Raw genomic sequence first — 22,365 nt, forward strand, 5'->3', positions numbered from 1 at the left:
ACCCTGATTGAAAAACAAAGATATGAGTTTAATGTTGAGTTTTATTTCTTTTCTTCAAAAGGTCCACTCGCAGATTATTTTACTAAAAACATTTTTCTCATGTTAGAAATTAAATAATCAACTGTTAGAACTACTTAAAAAAATCAATATTAGGGAATTATTGACTTAAAACAATCTCCTAATCCTGCTTAACAGTTACTTGTATGTTAGTTTTGTATTATTCAAGTGTGTGAATATATTATAGATCAGTAATGGTAAGATTTTGTGTTTTTGCAGTGCAACGATGATAAGTCAAGTTTCTCTCTGCTACGCTGCAGTTAGCATAGCCTGTCGTGAATGCTAGTTAGCATAACCATTATTGACGGCGGATGATCGGTTTTCCTGTAAGTTGTTAGATCGGCATTAACGCATTTAGCAGCGAGTACGTGGGGATGATTGACAGCCTAAGACCCTCCTCCTGATTGTTTTTGCATTTCTTCAAACACAATAGCAGCTCAGGAGATTGATCTTTTAACAGATTATTATATTGTCACAACATAAAGACCGTTTTAATAAATATGTAAAACAATATTCCTTGTAAAAGTGAAATACTGCAGCTTTTGATAAACATAACCTTACCTTTAAATGTTACGTAACATTTAAATTACTAAATAAAGCGACATTTAAATATCTTTAAGTTTCCATTGTGAATGTTTCCCTCCTGCAGCGGACTGTCGCTGTCCATGGTGCTGCAGCTGAGACTGCATCAGCAGTCATCATCTGGAGGCTCCCATCGGCCTCCCAGTAGAACCAGCTGGTGTTTCCCTGCCTCATGCTGGTCATTACAGTTCTCACTCCCAGTCTGGAGTTCTGGTGCCGCTCGGTTCCGACCCTGCTGCCGCTTTAAAGCGAGCATGCTCCGACGTCAGCTCCGTCTCCAGACATGTGGCTTCAGCATCCAATGGGCTGATCGGGGCTTTACTCAGCCTCTCCCACACAGGAGATCCCTGAGGAGAAGACCAGCGTAGACCGGGGTTCGCCACGACTCACGCAGCCCTCACGCAACCCGCCAGATCCGGTTCGGAGCCAGCAGATTCCCGTCCTCAGAGCAGATTCCCGACCAGAACCATCGCGTTGCAGTCATGTCTGTGGCGGGACTGAAGAAGCAATTCCACAAAGCCACTCAGGTAAGAGGACAAGACGTCCTGTGCGTGCGCTGCGGGTCCACCTGGGCGTGCGGTGCGGGATTTACTGGATCAATCCACTGGCGTGCTGCAGCATTGCGCCAAAAACAGTCATTCATCTCTGCTGTTTCCGCTCACTCCGCTGCTGGTTCGGGGACATTCCGCTGGTCGTGATCCCGGTTCGGTGCGTCAGATGGTGCTTTCAGGGACGTCAGTTCCTCCCGGTACCCTTCAGATGACATTCCGCCCAGAAAAACCTCCGGAGCTGCGGCTCCCGGCAGCGGCGGGAAGGTGTTCCCTGCGGCCAACCACAGCGGGAACTCCGGGAATGTTACGCAATCAGAAAGTGCGCCTTCACGGAAATCCGCTGCTGCGCTCCTGCGGATGCACGACGTGACCTCTGCGCCCTCTAAACGAGCAGCATCCTCATTATTCCGCTGTTATTAGATAACAAGGTGGCTTCCTTCAGTCTGCCACTGCTCAGAAATGTTGAACCACCTCTAGCTTCCATAGATCTAGACTAGATCTGCAGTCTTCCTGAGCATCTTTTACAGTTTTCTTTTCTGTGGATGATTTTTTTTTTACTCTTTTTGACCAGATTAAAGTGTCAAGTCTAAAAATAAACTATAATTTGGTAGTAATTAGTTAGTAGCCTGGCCATAGCTTTCTTATGCAATGCTGCTTGTTTCTAATCTCCCTTCACTGCTCCATCTGGGATTTCTCCCATTCACTTGGATTATTGCCAGAAGAATTTCAACTGGGCCAATCAGCAAACAGAAGTTGTGAAAGATGATGCTGCTTTTTTGCAATGTTTTGCAGTCTGCATGTAGATTTAACACTGGCAGTGGAGGAAGTGAACAAAGCCATTCACTCCATGTTGGTTAGCATTAGCATTTGCATTAGCGTCTTAGTCGACTTGGCTCTTCTGTCTATGCAGTGAAGGATGGTTGTTTGCAGTGCAGGAAATTTCCGGTAAGCTTCATAGCATTGAACTGCCGCATACGCCACGGCCAAACGTTAGCAGTTGGCTAATAGCTGAGTATGCAGACCCTTGGAGCAAAGCAGCAGAGCTGATTGACCAGGCAAACATTACATTTACTATAATGTTATGTAACTTTATGGGGAAAATGTACTTAATATTTTTGCTTTGCTGTACTTTTTATTTTTAATTTAGTAATTTTAATATGAAGTATCGCTACTCTAACTTGAGTACAAACTCTGGACTCTGTACCCACTGTGAGTAACGTCTCTGAATGTAGATCAAACATGTTTTAACCAAAAATTCACCAGACACAAACAAACAGCTGTAGTTTTTCTGGAAAAGCGACAGGTTTGGTGTTGATATGTTCTCTTTATTGATTTTGTTTGATTTTTTGTGAGCGTTTTTCATGTTGTTTTATGTCTTGACTTTTATTCTTTGATTTCTCTTGTTTTCATGCAGCACTTTGGGCAGAAACATGTGAAGTTTGACAATAATTTGCCCCAAAGTTTCTCTCGTTAATTTTCCTTTAGTTAAAGTTTAAACTATAACTTTGGAAGTAGAGCTACATGCTATGGTGGCAGGGATCCTGCGTGTTTTATAGGTGTCCAAAGTCCAACCGGTCTGAATCAAATGAATTGTTCATTAGCAGAACCTGATGCCATGCTGAGAAAGTAATTCAGCCGCTGGATTCAGCTGAGCTGAAAACAACTCAGACACATTTTTTCCCTCAATCTGAAGTAAATCATTTCAAACTTTTCAGTCAGAATCACCAGAATTATTTCTATTTGCTAAATGTCTAAAAGTTAGCAGGAATATTTTTCATATTCAGAAGTTTGCATACATTTGTTCAGTATCAGAGATAATTGTGTTTAAACTTTATGCTCTTGCTAAGTTTTTTGGGATTTAGCAAAAACGCAACTTCCTACTTCACAAAATTGAACAAAAATGGAGAAGCATCAGATTTTAGTGGTTGTAGTTTTCCTCTCTTGTCTTTGGTAAAAGACTCATTTCTCCTGCTAACTTTAGAGTCACATGTTTATGTTAAGGTTGTATTTACCCAGAATGCCCTGCACTTTAGTGCTTCCTGCTTTTGGAGAAAAGTCACTTCACACCTGGACTGGATTATGCTGCACTGATTGCAGAATATTTAAAAACGAGTTTTTGATTTGTGAAACTTCTATGAAATTTGCATTATTTGCTATTATATAAATTTTATCTTTCTGTTTTCACTTATTTTTAATATCTTCACTGTAATGCGGTTCAGATTTTTTTTAAGTGCTAATATGCCCCTTAATTTAAGTTTCACAAATCAAATAAAGTTTTCCCAAGTCACGTTTGGTTTTAAATATTCTGCAATCCATGCAGAATAATCTAGTCCAGATTAAATGGACTACATTATTCTGTCCATCAACATCGGCGTCGCACTTTCGTCATTTCCTGAATCAGAAGCAAACTTCAGCTTCATGGTTGAAGTGAACTCTGCTGCGGTTCGAATGCCAAAACAGGAAGTGGACTACAGCGCAGGGAATTCTGGGTAAATTCAACCAAAACAAACACACTTGTGTGAGAAATGGCTCTGTAATCTTTTACCAAAGGTGACACAGAAATCCTCCAGCCACTAAAATTCGGCGCTACTCCATTTTTGTTTACATTTTGTAAAGAAGGAAGTTGTGGTTAGCATCTTCTTCAGAGGTTTTCATGTCGTTTCCTTCAGTGATGCTTAGTGCAGCGCCCCCACAGGAGAGCAGGGGAACAGGTTTTTCAAAGTGTTTGGTTGGTTCAACTCAGTGCATTGAAAAAACGAACCGCAGCAGCTGAAAATGTAACAAATGTTGCAACTTTGGTCCCAGTCAAACCGAGTCTACCAGACTACAAGGTGTAAAAACAGACCAAGATTTTCAGGCAGACCAGACATCACAAGCTACTTCTGCCATTAGAGCGAGACTTTTACATTTGTTTTGGTTGTATTTACCCAGAATGCCCTGCACTGTAGTCCACTTCCTGCTTTTAGAGCAGCCTGCAGTCCACTTGGCGTTCGCATATGCATTCGAACTGCTCCAGAGTTCACTTCAATAAAGCTGACCGAGGTTTGTTGGTGGAGCAGGTTCACTTTTTTGGTCTGCATCAGAGTTTGATTGTGGATTCACGCCTCCCCAAACGAACCGGGCTGTCTAGACAAATGGACTGGGCTTCAGTTAAAGCGGACTAAACTGGGCCAGTGTGAATTCACCGTAAATTAAGGCAGGACAGTTTGACGTCTTGGAAGGAAAATGGAGCAAAACGAAAGTGATTTAAGACTTTTGCACAGCTGACCAGCGTCTCGGCCCTCCTTTAATAGATCTTAGTGGCAGTGGCAGATCTTTCCTTGCGGCTGTGATCCGTTTCCGGGGTGGTTCTGATTCGGTCCTGGTGAGTCAGAGCGGCGCTGACGGTCAGCTTCGGGCCGACACGAGCCAAACACCTCCCGGCTGAGTCACACACACTCCTCTGCTTCAGCACGTTTACAAATGGCCGCCTGCTCCATCCCGGCTGAGTGGCTCAAACTGAAGCTGGAAGATCGCTCCACCGGTGACAACTCGTCTTCCTCTGCGTTCAGATTCTTTCTCTTCTGAGTCTTCAGGGATTCAGCTGCAGTACCTGAGGGGAAAAAGCGGCTCCAGACTGAAGCTGTGAAACATTTCTCAGAAGGTTTTGTTGTGCTGAAGCCTAAAATAAGGAGCAGAAATAAATCCAAACATTTGCAAATTGCTGTCAAGTAATTTCTCACTTTGAACAAAGAGCTGGTTGTGGAAACCGGAGGAGGCGTGGGATAGCAGCACAGATTGTGTTAATGGTCGCCTGTTAGAGCGTCCTGTCGGCCCCTGCAGATGTTTCTCTGCAGCTTCGGCTGCTTCATGGTGAAATCTGCTTCTGTCTGGTAGATTTAGTGCAGCTATTTGGCTCGGTGAGAGCAGCGTTCTGTGTTTTCTCTTTGGTTTCTCCTGCAATCTGCTCCTCAAACGTTACCCACCCCCATTCAACACACACACACATACACACACACACACATGCACACACACACACACACACATGCACACACACACCCGACAGCAGAATGGTCTCCTCAGCCTGGCAGTCCAAGGACACATTCAGCTGCAGCTTCTTCTTCTTGAAAATGTTTTCCAGGCGTTCAGCAAACAGAATCCAACATGGCGGAATTAGGATTCTAATATTCTGATCCTCCAAACAGATTTCTGCTGGAAACTTTTCTGAGCAGCACAAACATGCAGGACAAATAAGTTTTTAGGTGCTTTAGTCATTTTCTCATCATAATAGGGCCGTGCTATGAAAATCTTATTTCGAGAATAAAGTCGTAGTATTGCAGAACAACAACATATTAAGGCCATTTTAAATAGGAAAAGAGGTGGGGGACATTTCTGCCAAAAAACTCAAATTTAGAGTTTTAAAAGTGAAACATTTGCAACTTTTCAAACTCTTAAATTTCACATTCTTTAACCATCATATAGTTTTATTCTACCCATTCAGCTTTCCAGTGTTTCAGGAACCTCTTTAGAAATTTGGATTGTAGACGCTAACGTTAGCATTAGCATTTGTGCTGCTGCTACTTGTTTAGCATTCAGATGCTATTTTAGACCAGCATCGCTTTGCTAACCTTTTTATTTAAAAAAATAATAAATTTGCAATCGAATTTTTAGAGTTGATGTAATTAATCGATCGTACTCCGTTCATTAAAGTCCCAGTTCTGTTTAAATCTCCTCCCAGTCTTGTGTATTTCTGTTTTGAGCATCATTCTTGGCAGCAAGTCGGCTCCATATGGCTGCATGTTTTCCTCTTCATTACCGACCGTTGTCTTTAAGAGATTAAATGATTGCACCAGACTCACTGATTTGGTGATTTACTGTTAATTCAAAACAAATCTCTACTCATTTCCTCAATCTTGTGATCTGGTTTCACTGCAAAAACACAAAATCTTAGTCTAACTGATGGTGCAAATATCTGTGCAGCAGAAATAAGAAAAGTGAACTTTCAAGTAACTTTTAGCAGGATATAAGATCTTGTTTTAATTAATTAATTCCTTCATATTGATGAAAAAGTCCCAGTTCCATTGATAGATAAATTAACGTATAAAAATGTTTTCCATGTTATAAGTGAAATAATCTGCCAATGGAGCTAGCACTTTTTCATCAACATTAATTAATTATTAGCTAATTTATCTTGCTAAAAGGTTATCTATAAGTTAGTTTTGTCTTATTAAACTGTATTATTTCCACTTGAAACTAGACCAGAAGTATTTGGTAAGATTTAGAGTTTTTGCAGTGTAGCTGTGCTTCCTGTCAGGAATACAGTATTTATGTAGCTGGTTTTTACGTGACCCTGAGGAACCAAATGAGCCGCCGGGACTCAGCTGCTACCTGTAGGAGTGTGATTGGCTGCTGGGACACACACCTGTCTGCAGACGTGAAGCATCACGGAGCAGAAAGCAGATTTTTATTCCTGTGAAGAGCTCCTGCTGCAGTAATCTTATATTCAACTGAGCCAAGGTTTGACACAAGCTTTCCCTTGATGTGCACTGAATACTAATATCAGCAGCTTTTTAATTCCTCTGCTCCTTCAGAAGCTCCTTTTATTCTGACCCTTAAAAGCAAATCAGCTAAAATCTCTCCTTCAATATGTAAATCTTGGTTTATGGAGTCTGTTTTCTCATTGTTTGTGGGGAAAGTGTTTTCTGATGGACATGTTGATCTAAATGTGGATGGCTGTGTGTTCATGCAACCCCCGGGGCGGCGGCGGGGTCCCTGGATGTGGTCGGGGCCTGCAGGGCTTCGGCAGATTGCGAGTGTGTGACTCATCCAGACTGGATCCTTACTGGGGCCACTGCAGTACAGAGTGGAACGCATCCAGCTGGGAGATAACAGATGGGGTGGGAAGAACCAAAAGAGCGGCGCTACGAGCCGAGAAGTGAGATAAGGAGAAGATGAGAAGCAGGCAGGAGCAGGTAGGAAGGATTTAAAGAGCGAAGGGATCAGAGGATCTCCAGGGATTTACGCTCCTGCACAACCTTCCAGAAATCTCTCTGCTGCTGTGAAATAAAATCAGAACGCTTTTAATTCACGAGTTCTCCAACTCATGAATTATTACATTATTTCTAAAATATGACTCAGAATGTTGCAATAAAGACCAACACTGCAGAAACACAGAATTTTAGTTTCTAGTGCAAATATCTGAGCAACAGTTTAAACAAAACAAAACTAACTTACAAGTAACTTCTGCAAGATATGTGAGCCTTTTTTAACTCCTTAATATTGATGGAAAAAGTTCTAGTTATAAGTGGAACTAATCTTTCACCAATATTAACTTAAAATTGCAGTTTGTAACTTTTACGAAAACATGTCTTCTTCAATGTTTATTGAAACTCGTCATTTTGTTGTGAGAGATAATCTGAAAAGAAATCACTTTCCACATCTTGAACTGCCATCTGAAGAAATGCTTCCAGTCAAAAGCAACCAATCAGAGCCAGGAGAAGGGTCTCAGCACTGTCAATCACCCTAATGTAGTCGCTGCTAACTGTGCTAACGGCTAACTGGAGTAGGTACTGGGAGCTCTGGGAGAAGGCAGAGGAGTTTGATCTATTCACAGATTCTGTCTTATACTCTCATATTGACAACTAACAAATACATATAAATGTTGGAATATATGTATAATACGTTACAAACGTTGTTTACTGCAGTTTCCCATTTCTCACTGAAAAGTTACTCATAAGTTGGTTTTCTTTTATTTCAAGTGTTTTCAGTAGAAACTAGACCTAAAATTCTTGATTTTATGTTTTTGCAGTGAACTTTTTCGATTTTAGACTCATCCTTCACATTATTGGAGGATTATGCATTTTTTACATATTTCCATCCCAACACTGAGAAAGTTAGAAAAATGGTCAAACTGGGAACTTGGAAGGACTTAACAATTATGGGCTCCAGTTTGAAAAAGAACGTTTACAGATTCTTAAACCACCAAGTCAAAGAAGTGAAAGCTGTTTTCTGCAAACTGCAGCAGTCAGGATGGGTCCAACTGCAGCACTGCAGTAAAACTACACTGGATGGGCTCCAGCAGAAGAGCTGCAGGACTGAGCTCCCTAATCAGACAGGAAAGAACCAGTTCGTTACCTTGGAAACGGCTGCCAACGTAGATACCCTTTACTCTGGATTATGTTGGTAAATAGCAGGTCGTGCTTCCTGTTACAGGTGATGGAGGACAGACAGACACTCTGTAAGCAGGTCATGTTGGTTTATCTTTATGGTGGCAGCGTCTTGGTGTGAGGCACGGTGGTGGCAGTAGCAGCATATGTAGACCGTTTTAAAGCCATTCAGCTGCTGTCATTAGCTCACCATCCATTATGAGAATCCATGAGAGGTTTATGGATGACCACTAAAAATGATGGTGGAGGTGCAGAAACGTGCATTTATCTGATGAGAATATCCAGTGGTGAGCACAACTAAAAAGTTAGCTGTGCTAACCTTAACCCTAATCATAAGTCCTGCTAAAGCGCTAAAACAATGTAATATTTAGCACTTTAGCATTAACTTCTACTAACTTCAACCATGTGTCACAAGGAGAACGTGAGGAGGCTCTCACCAAAATAAGAGCCTGAGCGTAAACGTCTGACTATAAGAGTTCATAAGAGTCGATGATCAAAACTTCAACAAAGACATCAAACTTTATTCAACTGAATGTTTACAAAACAGTCAATTAAATTAAATTTGTTTCTGGAAAAATTAATTTAGGAGAAGCTAAAAGTGCTAAACGATTTCAAAGTTAGCAAAAATGCGGTGAAAAACTATTTTACGCAGAAACTTTGTAGCGTTCAAACCAAGCAGCAGGGAACGAACCAGTTTGACTCGAAAGAAGAACGTAGCATCTCTGAGCTTCACACACTCAGATGTTTTCCTAATTTGCTTCTTTGAATCCACTCTGTTGGTTGGAAAGTGGATTTAATCAAGTTAAGTTGGTCTTTGAAAGAAATTTCTAAAACCACAGTGAACTCCTCATCAAAGTCTGGCTGTTTGGAAGCAAATGCTAAAGATTGGGGGTGAATACACGGCACGTAACGCTGTAATTTTTGTGAAACCAACATGGGGTTTTATTTCTGCAGGCTCCATTTAAAAGAGGTTTTCTGGTGCAGCGAGTCGCCCGTGTTGTTCTGGGGGCTTAAAGACAGACGAGCCTGCATGGGTCCTATTATTAGCTCCTCCTGTGGTTTGATGCTGTCGGCGTGTTTTGAGTGAAGCAGCGAAGGAGTAAATTCATTAAATGTTCAGAGGAGGGATGTTTAACCAGTGTCGTATTTAAAGATTCGGCTTAGCTAATGATCTGGGGAGGTTTCTGTCTGGTTTCACCACAAAAAAGAAAAACAAAACAAAAGAAGCTGCTGCTCTTAATTTTCTGCGTTTTTTTTCCTCTCTGTTAGCATCAGTATTCAGGCCGAGGCTGATGTTTTATTCACCGCTTGTATATTTCACATTCTGAGCATCAACCACTGCAGGAGAGATGAGCGATGACTCTGTGCTGGGGCGCGAAGCCATCAGCTGCAGGAGGTCGGTCATGATACGCGTAATTAAAGGGGGAACACCGGCATCCGTTTGCTAACGATTATTTAGCAGCTAAGTGGCTTTGCTGTTAGGGTTTTGCATGAAGACATGATTTACAGTTAATGTGCTGCGAGTTTTGCTGAAGGTCATTTTTCCTTTTATTCCACAGAAATGGTGAAAACAACGCTAAGAGTAAATGAAACCACAGTAATCTCTCTCACAGTCGTCCATTTCTACCTCAGGGACGTTCAGGTCGTTTTAATCTTTCATCTGAAAACCAGAATCTGGCTGTAAAATCTCCTCATTCATATTCACACCTACTGTCAGCTTTTGCTTCTCTGCCTGTGATGAAGTTTAATTGCAGATTTAGTGAATTCAGAAGCTCCAAACCTTGGAGAGAGAGAGGTGTTGTTTGCTTGGTACGTCGTATATTTGCAGGCGGGTTAAAAGGTACCGGTCCAAACTGAAGCTATGGATAAAAACAGAAGAGAACAAAATGCTTTTAATGACATACCGGCACCTAAACTTTACAGAAAAGTCTGATTTTCCTCCTTCATCTCTAAAATGGATCTACTAACCCAGTGATGTCCAAACCTTTTGTATCAAAATGTCTTAGCTGAAATCCTCAGGAGCCAAAATTAGCTTTTCCCCCCACTAAAAAATAAAAACAACGGCCACCACCCCACACTTTGGACACCCCTGATCTAAAGGCTTCCCTTGTTTTCATATTTATCGCTTTGTATTAAAACTCAAATTCAAATTTTTCTGTAAAACATTCAGTCTGTGTAGGAGGGAATAAATGAGGAGAAATGGCGGATTGGAAATGAGAGGAGGAAGAAGTGGAGGAAAGGGCAGGAGAGAGGAAGAGGAGGCATCCTGTGTTCAGTCTGATGTGTAATTTGGTTCACATAGGGACAGGTTGGAGGGCAGACAGAGCAGATTCATGTGATGTGAGCAGACATGTTGTGTGTTTCGCTGTCTGATCCGCGCCCCACAGTGAGCCCACTCGCCCTCAGACGCCGTCCTCCGACCAGCTGCAGAGCCGAGGCCAAACGGCTTGGCGGGGATTATACTCCGATTAATCCCAGCGCAGTGACTTTGCATCATATCGGAGCCGAGCGTGAGTCAGAACCGGAGCGATGCAGCTGTAATCTGGAAAACGTGCTGCATGTGCAGGACGAGGCGGACAGATGCGCCATGTGACGCAGTCGGAGATGCGAGGCTTTTGTCTGATTTTTATTTTTAGTTCACCTCATCTGGGAATTTGATCTCGTCAGAGCTGGTAGAGTGCCCCAAAATTTACTCACATAAAAGTAGCGCTAACATATTTTTACTCAAGTGAAAGTGAAAAGTAGCTGTCCAAGAAATGACTCAAGAGTAAAAATGTATTCGGAAAAAAGTACTGAGTAGCTGATCAAATGATCAACCATTTAATTTTAAAACTTCACATAATCAGATGGACAAAATATGAAGTTAAGTGCAAATTTTTTGTATTTTAATAATCAAAATGACAATAATTCATATAAATAAAAAATAAAATCGGGGGAAAGATTCGTTTTCCCCAAATAAGTTTCTTTCAATAAAAAAACTTATGAAACTTTAACAAAAACTGCAGGTGTGAGTCTGTCTGGTGAAAATATGTTTGATCTTCATTTAGTGGGTAGAAACTTTATTCAAGTAAGAGTAGAGATATGTCATAATAAAATAAAAAAATAGAAGGATTTTCTTTTTTCCAAAAAGTTACTCCAGTAATTGAGCAAATGTAACTAGTTACTGTGTTTCTGCTGTGGAGCGATGGTATGTAACTGGATGCCTGCACCATGTGTGAGTCGCTGTTTAATCACAGTGCAGCCGCATGTTAGTCACCTTCATGACTTGTAATCTGCGCCTCAGGCTTGATGGGGAGCAGATATTTTTATAACAGACTTAACATGACAAACACGAGTCGGACACCAGGAATACAAGGCCACTAGAAACCAACTGCTCTCTGGGTGATTAGAGATTAGAAACTGTTTTAGTGTAGGGAGAAAATGCAAGACAAATGTTTTGTTGTTTACCTCCCATCCAGAAGCCACTTTGCTGCATTATTGTTGGTTGTGCAGGAGGCTCCACTTCTGCTTTTCAAACCTGTACAGTTGTGTAATTGTGCATCTGTTTGCAGCCATTTTTCAGGTGTGAGTGTAAAAGTTGAGGTGCAGGGACGAGACCAGCAGCAGTTTATTTGGATTTAAAGTGACAGAGCCCTAAAACAACTCATTGTGAAAGGAGCTCAAAATAAACTAAAACCTCATTATCTTAGAATGAGTCTGTGCAAAAACAAGTTCAAGGTTATACTAACCTATTCAAAGAATTGCAGTAGGTCACCGTTAAGAAAACAGTGACATGACTTTGATGTACGGCTGTTTCTACTCTTGATGTTGAAATCTGGAAGCTTTTTACAAATGGCACTAAAAGACTTTAGTACTTTTCCTAAATCTTCACAGAGTTCCTCAGACCTTTATATTGTCCTGAGTCCAGGATAATCCATTAAATTCTGTCAAACGATAATATTTTTAGTCAAAGAGGAGCTGCCTGCTGCAGCAAATCAGAAGCACTAACGAAGTTAGAGAAGCTAACCGGCTTTGTTGATATGAAGCTGATGACTTTCTAGGAACATCGGCAGCAGTTAAAGGATAAACCTGTTTGTTTAACTTTAACCATGAAATGAAAGAAATCTACAATAAAAATCTTCCACGGTGGAAACAGAGCAGTTTAAATAAAGCTTTAAAACCATAAAGTATTGACTTTGCTGCTGATGATGAGTGCAAGCAAAATGATCTGGGATAAGCAGAAAACAGATGAAAATAAAACTCCCACAAACTGTGTGTTAAAAAAAGTCAGATCCTACAGCAATCGGCGCATCGTTTACATCGGATTTAAAAGCTTGATGTTTCCTCTCATCCTAAAAGCTGCATTATTTCCACGTTTATATTCCTAACTTTATCACATGAACAGTGTCCCTGTGAAATCATGTGAGGAGCAGATTCCTCTGTCCTGCACACATTCGATGTATAAATCATGTTAAAACACTTAGAGAGTGTGTGTTTCTAGACTGCAGTCCATAAATTATTGATCTGACCTACTTTGACTGAGCCATGCTGATAAAGCCTCTAAAGTGAAACCTCTCAGCCTTAATGAAGGAAACCAGGCCTAACACACATTTACACATTACAGCCTGGCGGTTCGGAGGATCTGGGCTGGAATGATGCTGTTGTTTCATATGATGGAGTCTCAGAACCTGCTTTTTCTGCTGCACCTTCATCATAATGAGGATTTATTGAAGCCAGTTCCTATAAAATTATGGATGGACAAGATCACAAAGGTGTTCGTTAGCTGAGGGCTGAAACAATTAATGGTGATGAAGTAATGAGTAATCTTCAACTAATTTAGTGATCAATAAATTAACTAAAGGATACAGACTCACAAAGGCCATTTGCTGAAAAAACAACTCCTTTTTAAAAATCTTTATAATGATAGCGGCACAAACGTAAAGTTTTACCTCCACATCTCGATTGATTTTTGTAAAGTAGAAGGAGCTGGTTGACCTTTGATGACCTCTGGAAACATTTAATAATATCTTTAAAATAACAGCGGCACAAACTATTTGGCACATTAAAAGTTTAATTTGAAGACTTCACTCAGTTATTAAACGTCTGATTTTTGCTTTTCTCGCGGCAGAGCTTCTGCTTCTGGGTGAGGAGACGTCACTCAGGGGAAACCAACCAATCAGAGCGCAGCTATGTTTCTCATTCCACCTGTGTTAGTTACTTCTCATGTTTAGTTTGCCATAACAACTAAAACAAACTCACCGTTTTGAAGATGTGTTTGTGATAATATTTGTGCTGCGTGTGAAATGTTCGGCCGTTCTAATCAGTATTCTGGGAGTCGTTACCTTTCCGTCCCTCTTCTCTGTCCCCCATTACTGGCAGGAAATCTAATCAAAGCCGACGCTGCAGAGGAGCAGATAGTCAATATGAGATACAGAAGATGTCTATCCGCTGACGCTTTTCAATTTTCCCCTTGTTTATTGGGCCATTCCAGCGCGTGGTGGTATTAATTTTATTTTTTGCTGTGCAGTGGGACTGAATGTTTGGAGGCTGTTTGTTTGAATTCACTATTGATTTTAGCAGAACGGAGCCACTGACTGTTTTTCCTTCTTCTTAATAGTAGTTTTAACTTTCAGCTTTGAGTCAGACATTAATCCCCATCACTAACGGCGATAAATGAGTTTCAGACGGCGTCGTTTAGGAAAATCTGTTTTCTTCAGACTGCTGATAGACTGTGCTGCTGCTGAACACCTTCAGCGTCCATTTTTCTGCAGCCATTCCCTCTGACAAACTGCGCTTTAGCTTTTCTTAATGCTTTCGTTTCATCTCACACATTTCTCCTTTATGACGGGTTTAGCTGTTAAAACAGCTCAACTGAGCCCTGATACACTTGTGTGCTCAGTTTTCAAACACACACAAAATCAGATTTTTTTTTTATCTACAAGTTTTCCAAACTGATTTTGATCCAAAATCACAGCAATCGGCAACAAATTCAAGATCCAAAATGCTGCAAACTGAATCGTGGATTAACTTTAATCGTTTAATCAACTGCATTGAAAATTATCTTAATTATTCAGTGAGTTTATGCTTCCCCAAGAAAATGTATTAAAAACCAGCATCCAAACTCTGGGCTGCAACTATGATTATTTTATTAAATGATTATTCAGATGATTAATTGGAAAAAATAGCACATTCTACAAATTTTTCTTTTAATCACATCANCTGCTGTGGAGCGATGGTATGTAACTGGATGCCTGCACCATGTGTGAGTCGCTGTTTAATCACGGTGCAGCTGCATGTTAGTCACCTTCATGACTTGTAATCTGCGCCTCAGGCTTGATGGGGAGCAGATATTTTTATAACACTCAGACTTAACATGACAAACACGAGTCGGACACCAGGAATACAAGGCCACTAGAAACCAACTGCTCTCTGGGTGATTAGACTTTTTACCGCCATGTTGTTGTCAGCTGGCACAACATATGCATTTCTTTTTACTAGATATGCATTTCTGGATTATGCCAGATTAGAAACTGTTTTAGTGTAGGGAGAAAATACAAGACAAATGTTTTGTTGTTTACCTCCCATCCAGAAGCCACTTTGCTGCATTATTGTTGGTTGTGCAGGAGGCTCCACTTCTGCTTTTCAAACCTGTACAGTTGTGTAATTGTGCATCTGTTTGCAGCCATTTTTCAGGTGTGAGTGTAAAAGTTGAGGTGCAGGGACGAGACCAGCAGCAGTTTATTTGGATTTAAAGTGACAGAGCCCTAAAACAACTCATTGTGAAAGGAGCTCAAAATAAACTAAAACCTCATTATCTTAGAATGAGTCTGTGCAAAAACAAGTTCAAGGTTATACTAACCTATTCAAAGAATTGCAGTAGGTCACCGTTAAGAAAACAGTGGCATGACTTTGATGTACGGCTGTTTCTACTCTTGATGTTGAAATCTGGAAGCTTTTTACAAATGGCACTAAAAGACTTTAGTACTTTTCCTAAATCTTCACAGAGTTCCTCAGACCTTTATGTTGTGCTGAGTCCAGGATAATCCAGTAAATTCTGTCAAACGATAATATTTTTAGTCAAAGAGGAGCTGCCTGCTGCAGCAAATCAGAAGCACTAACGAAGTTAGAGAAGCTAACCGGCTTTGTTGATATGAAGCTGATGACTTTCTAGGAACATCGGCAGCAGTTAAAGGATAAACCTGTTTGTTTAACTTTAACCATGAAATGAAAGAAATCTACAATAAAAATCTTCCACGGTGGAAACAGAGCAGTTTAAATAAAGCTTTAAAACCATAAAGTATTGACTTTGCTGCTGATGATGAGTGCAAGCCAAATGATCTGGGATAAGCAGAAAACAGATGAAAATAAAACTCCCACAAACTGTGTGTGTTAAAAAATGTCAGATCCTACAGCGCATCGTTTTACATCGGATTTAAAAGCTTGATGTTTCCTCTCATCCTAAAAGCTGCATTATTTCCACGTTTATATTCCTAACTTTATCACATGAGCCGTGTCCCTATGAAATCATGAGGAGCAGATTCCTCCGTCCTGCACACATTCGATGTATAAATCATGTTAAAACACTTAGAGGGTGTGTGTTTCTAGACTGCAGTCCATAAATTATTGATCTGACCTACTTTGACTGAGCCCTGCTGATAAAGCCTCTAAAGTGAAACCTCTCAGCCTTAATGAAGGAAACCAGGCCTAACACACATTTACACATTACAGCCTGGCGGTTCGGAGGATCTGGGCTGGAATGATGCTGTTGTTTCATATGATGGAGTCTCAGAACACGCTGACCTGCTTTTTCTGCTGCACCTTCATCATAATGAGGATTTATTGAAGCCAGTTCCTATAAAATTATGGATGGACAAGATCACAAAGGTGTTCGTTAGCTGAGGGCTGAAACAATTAATGGTGATGAAGTAATGAGTAATCTTCAACTAATTTAGTGATCAATAAATTAACTAAAGGATACAGACTCACAAAGGCCATTTGCTGAAAAAACAACTCCTTTTTAAAAATCTTTATGATAGTGGCACAAACGTAAAGTTTTACCCCCACATCTCGATTGATTTTTGTAAAGTAGAAGGAGCTGGTTGACCTTTGATGACCTCTGGAAACATTTAATAATATCTTTAAAATAACAGCGGCACAAACTATTTGGCACATTAAAAGTTTAATTTGAAGACTTCACTCAGTTATTAAACGTCTGATTTTTGCTTTTCTCGCGGCAGAGCTTCTGCTCCTGGGTGAGGAGACGTCACTCAGGGGAAACCAACCAATCAGAGCGCAGCTATGTTTCTCATTCCACCTGTGTTAGTTACTTCTCATGTTTAGTTTACCATAATAACTAAAACAAACTCACCGTTTTGAAGATGTGTTTGTGATAATATTTGTGCTGCGTGTGAAATGTTCGGCCTTCTAATCAGTATTCTGGGAGTCGTTACCTTTCCGTCCCTCTTCTCTGTCCCCCATTACTGGCAGGAAATCTAATCAAAGCCGACGCTGCAGAGGAGCAGATAGTCAATATGAGATACAGAAGATGTCTATCCGCTGACGCTTTTCAATTTTCCCCTTGTTTATTGGGCCATTCCAGCGCGTGGTGGTATTAATTTTATTTTTTGCTGTGCAGTGGGACTGAATGTTTGGAGGCTGTTTGTTTGAATTCACTATTGATTTTAGCAGAACGGAGCCACTGACTGTTTTTCCTTCTTCTTAATAGTAGTTTTAGCTTTTAGCTTTGAGTCAGACATTAATCCCCATCACTAACGGCGATAAATGAGTTTCAGACGGCGTCGTTTAGGAAAATCTGTTTTCTTCAGACTGCTGATAGACTGTGCTGCTGCTGAACACCTTCAGCGTCCATTTTTCTGCAGCCATTCCCTCTGACAAACTGCGCTTTAGCTTTTCTTAATGCTTTCGTTTCATCTCACACATTTCTCCTTTATGACGGGTTTAGCTGTTAAAACAGCTCAACTGAGCGCTGATACACTTGTGTGCTCAGTTTTCAAACACACACAAAATCAGATTTTTTTTTTATCTACAAGTTTTCCAAACTGATTTTGATCCAAAATCACAGCAATCGGCAACAAATTCAAGATCCAAAATGCTGCAAACTGAATCGTGGATTAACTTTAATCGTTTAATCAACTGCATTGAAAATTATCTTAATTATTCAGTGAGTTTATGCTTCCCCAAGAAAATGTATTAAAAACCAGCATCCAAACTCTGGGCTGCAACTATGATTATTTTATTAATTGATTGTTCAGATGATTAATTGGAAAAAATAGCACATTCTGCAAATTTTTCTTTTAATCACATAAGACATTTTATAAAATAAAATAAATACATTAAAGATGCAAATAAAGAAAATATTTGATTATTTTTTAAAATGAGAATTTTGCTACCTAAATGCTGTAACATATCCCTTTTAGTTTGATCATTGTAGATCAAAAGATGAATCTTTTGCTGCAAAAATCCTTTTAACATCAACATGTGAAAACCTCTTCCTGCTCGACTCAAAGTCAGTTCGGGTATTTCTGATCTGGTGATTATTTTTGGATGAACAGATTCATAACTGGATACCAAAATATTTAATAATATTATTTTATTATTTTTGTTACAGAATTTGAACCAGGTGAAGCTAAAACTGTCACTGCAGGAGTTTTGTTTAGAACAGATTTACATACAAAACGTTTTAACTAATTGTTTTTGTCTTAAATGCAAAATGATTTTTTTTTGTGCAGTTTATGCCTAATTACTATTGAGTGTGTTTTTTTAGACTGTATATTCCAATTAAAGATTAATGAAATACTGAATTACTTGGCATTTATTCCAATAATCTATTAATTACAACTAATTTGATTAATCGTTTCAGGCCTAAATATAAATAAGTCTGAAATTGGTAAAAATAAAAAATAAAAAATGATTGCCATTTAGCAAATTTTTTTCATAATTTCAAATCCCGCAATTTTAGGGTTATTGAAAACACAGCCACTGTTTCCAGAGACCGAAATGAAGAACGGACTCCTTTAACTCACGCACGATGCTGCAGAAACTGTGGCTAAAACGATGCTCCTCTTTTCACACCTCCCACATTCTCAGAATAAAAACCAGAATCTGAATCGCGTCTGATGAGAGGCTCCATTTAGAGCAGAAACCGCTTTAATGCGGCTGTTTTTACTCTGAATTAACTGACCTCAGCGGCGCCTCAACTGACGGCTTCTGTCATCAAATGGATGAAAGGAGAAACGTCATGTTCATGAAGCTCTCTCTCACACACACAAACACACACACGCACACACACACACACTCTCTATCAGCAGGCAGCAGCGTGAAACTGAGCTGTAATAACTACCATCAATACTGATTTCCAGAGCTTGACACCACCATCATTACACCGACGCAGCGGCGCTGGGTAAACACTGCAATAACGCATTTTCCTGTTCAGTTATGTTTCAGTAAAAGTCAAGTCTGGTGCAGATGTGAAGGTTCATTGTGAGGAGAAACCTCACAACTGAAGCAGAAATTAGAAAAGTGTGTGTCTGACTCCTTATATCGCCTATTTCCTGGTATTTGTATTCAGATTCAGTATTTTTACCTGAAAGCACACAAAGCTTGTGATGCACAGAAAATGCAAAGAAAAAATTTAACACTGAAAGAGCAAAACATTAAAAAATCAATCTTCTAGATGTCTTTTTGGTTTTATTATAAGTAAATAAAACCATCTATTTACTTACTTTTATTTTTTGCTTAAAATAAAACAAAGTATTATTAGGAATAAAAGAATATCAGTCATTAATAATAATAATAATAACTAGAAACTAGAGATCAGGCCTGAAATCTGGATGTAGTGATGGACTCTGACCTGAACCTTCAGCGCCACATAAAGACAGTTACAAAGTTGGTCTTTTATCACCTGAAGAACATCTCCAGGATTGAAGGTCTGATGTCCCAGTAAGACCTATAGAAACTCATCATGTTTATCTTTAGTCTCACTGATTACTGCAGCGGTTTACAGGTCTGAATAAAAATATTCTGACTAAAACCAGGAAGTTAGAGCACATCACCTGTAGCTGCCTGTAGCTCAGAGACTTTAAAATACTGTTAGTTTATAAATCACTGAACAGTTTAGCACCACAATAAATTAAAGATCTGCTTGTGTTGTATCAACCATCCAGACCTCTCAGGCCTTCTGGTTCTGCTCTGCATCCAGAACCAGAACCAAACATGGAGAAGCAGCATTCAGCTTCTATGCACCACAGATCTGGAACAAACTTCCAGAAAACTGTAAAACAGCTGTTTAGAGTTGATTTTGAAACAATACAAACAAAGAAATAATCACTAATCTGATGTGTAGCTATATCAGATTGAAACATTGTTTCAGTTGTTGACTGTTTCTAGTACTTTGTATTTTTTGTCTTTCTATGATGTGAAGCACTTTGACTTGTTGCTGAAAGGTGCTATAAACACTAAATTAGATTTGAACTAAAAAATAGATAAGTTCAAAAATGTATTTTTATTAAAAATAAAAAAAAGAAATCTGATATTTAACCACATATTACTCGGGTTGTGTGTAAATATTTGAGGAAATCCACAGTAAATTCAGCTTTGTGCTCCCAGTGAAAGACGTTCTTATATAAAAATGACTGGAACTGTTGGTGTTCAGGATGGAAAACATTTAATGTTCTTGGTCCTTTAAGTAGCTTCATTCATGCCACTGAAAACAGAGATAATTCAGAATAATGATGAAGGATTTAATCTCCCTCATCATCATTCATTTTATGTGTTCAGTTGCTCCATCTTTGTCTCATCACGGCTCTCAGACTGCGGCACGTTTTCCTCGGGCTCGCAGTGCCAGCTGGTCCTCACCCATCTCCCCCCGCCCGCCAGTCCTCCCCCTGTTTACCGAGCTCTACATCGAAGGATACACACACACACACACACACACACACACACACAGAAACGTCTCTCCCTCTACACACTCTACTCCGCTGTTACATAAGAAGCATGCAGAAGCTTACAAATCAGATTATAATCGCCACAAGCCATACTCTCAAAGGGGATAGAGGTTAGTGAAGCAGCGTGGCCACAGGAACGGCCATGCTGATTGGTAGTTTGGTTTCTAGTGCAAATATCTCAACACACTCGAAATAAAACAAAACTCACTTACAAGCAGCTTTTCAGCAAGAAATATGTTTGTTTTAAGCCAATAATTCCTTAATATTAGGAGTTTATTTCACTTCTAACATGGAAAAATGTCGTTATAAATACTTTGTCATCAATATTAAGAAATCATTGACTAGTTTGATCTTATTTCAAGTGTTTTAAGATATTTGTACTATAAACTAAACCAAAAGTACTTGGTAAGATTTTGCCCAGTTTGTCTGAACTACATTTATTGAACATTGTGCAGAAATGACCAAACTAAATGTCTAAATCAGGGAAGTCCAAACTTTCTAGTCATACAGGCCAAAATCATCTAGTCAGGATCACTTATTGCCAAAAAATATATCATTCATAAAACAATTTAAAATCTAATTTTACCCGCTCTAAAACAAAAAAATTAAATAAACTAAAACATACAATAATAATAATAGTCGACATTTTATAAGAATGAGGATTTTACAACTTGCATATTATTAGGGGCAATTTTAGTGCCTCAGGTATAAAAACAGGATTCTTGTCACTTTGGGGGTCAGAATTTGTTGCACTTAGCCAAGTTTAATGAATTTAATTTAATAAAAAGCAGATTTTGGTCCTCTTGAGTAAACGTCACTAAAACAGATGTGTTGCTGTTTGCTATGCAAAACGTCTGGTAATAAAAAGATGAACACATTTTCCATAAGAACAAAATTAGCCAGCGACTACATACGGCCGTTGTCCTGCACTCTGGACACCCCTGATCTAAATGAAGGCAGATGTTTATATTTTATCCCCCTGTTGCCTGGATTAGGGCTGCATGTTCTGTGGGATTACCGCCACCCTGAACCAGCTGCAGTGGGATCATTTCAGCGTAACCAGGAGTGGTTCTTGATTGGTCCAGTGGACAGATCTGTCCTCAGGTCAGCCAGCCTGATTACAGCTCTGCTGCTAATTAAGGGCTTAATGTGCTGGACGTCCCGACGTATCCGGGGTATCTGAGGTCCCTGCTGAACCCTGGCAGTCTTAACGCAGTCAGACCTGTTGCTCAGCAGTGGAGAATGGATACAGACCAGCTTTACCTCGCTAAAGTATTCACTCCCTCAAAGGTTTTCACATTTCAACAGATTATGTCCCGTAGATTCAGTTCGATTTGAGACCAAAGTTATGACATTTGTTACATTTTCAGCTGATTCAGTTTGTTTTCTCACTGTACTGCGTCAAACGACCCAGACTAAATGAAAAACCTGTTTCCCTCCTCACCTGTGGGGGCGCTGCACCAAGAACCACTGAAGGAATCAACATAAGACACTGAGCGCCGTCACGGCACCATCTGTGCAGAACCTTTGGCTCATTTACGCATTCGCTGAAGAAAACTAACAGATTATTTTTAAAATGTACATCAACAAAGTGCAACATACTACTTGTTATAAGATTACATATTTTCCTAGACAAAGTTATAATTTAGTTAAAAGATTGTAAGTAGAAAATTGTGTATTGGACTTACAGAGGTGCTGACTGAATCCAGGAATTTTACTCGGGTAAGAATAGAAATACTTCATAATAAAAGTACTCAAAAAAAAAAAAAAAAACAAAAAAAGAAAAAAAACACTATATTATTTTATTCTTCAGAAAAGTTACTCAAGTAAATGTAATTGAGTAAATGTAACTAGTTACTACCCCACTCTGGTTTGGGTAAATGTAACAGGAGTGAGAGTCTGAGAACAGCTGGATTTATACTCAGATTAAAACATGTGTTTAATACTCAGGTGAGGCTAATCTGCATCGGTTACAGTGGCTTTTAATTATGGCCATAAAACTAAAAGAGGAACAATAAAAAGTCACTCTTAAGATTTTAATTAGTAAAGTAAAACTAATTTTAAAAAGATGCAGCCCTTCAGGACTTT

At 39.6% G+C, this 22,365-nt stretch overlaps 1 protein-coding gene and 1 long non-coding RNA gene across 7 annotated transcripts in view; one reads left to right on the forward strand and one right to left on the reverse strand.

Annotated features, from left to right (window-relative positions):
• Positions 1–651: 651 nt before the first annotated feature.
• Positions 652–22,365, forward strand: part of LOC103130753 (endophilin-A1-like) — a 41,343-nt gene continuing 19,629 nt past the window's right edge. For 3 of the 6 annotated variants that reach the window (XM_007542239.2, XM_007542243.2, XM_007542244.2), the window contains exon 1: positions 654–1,166. In XM_007542239.2, coding sequence (XP_007542301.1) covers positions 1,122–1,166 — 45 coding nt within the window. In that variant the 5' untranslated portion in view covers positions 654–1,121. Of the gene's footprint in view, positions 1,167–22,365 lie in introns of all 6 variants that reach the window. The other 3 variants (XM_007542238.2, XM_007542240.2, XM_007542241.2) reach the window with 2 other exon arrangements.
• Positions 9,871–22,365, reverse strand: part of LOC107834572 (uncharacterized) — a 68,723-nt gene continuing 56,228 nt past the window's right edge. The window contains exon 5 of the long non-coding RNA XR_001660368.1: positions 9,871–10,194. This is a non-coding gene — a long non-coding RNA (uncharacterized LOC107834572). The remainder of the gene's footprint in view (positions 10,195–22,365) is intronic.

Source organism: Poecilia formosa, unplaced genomic scaffold, assembly GCF_000485575.1.
Source record: "Poecilia formosa unplaced genomic scaffold, Poecilia_formosa-5.1.2 Scaffold668, whole genome shotgun sequence".
Taxonomy (NCBI): domain Eukaryota; kingdom Metazoa; phylum Chordata; class Actinopteri; order Cyprinodontiformes; family Poeciliidae; genus Poecilia; species Poecilia formosa.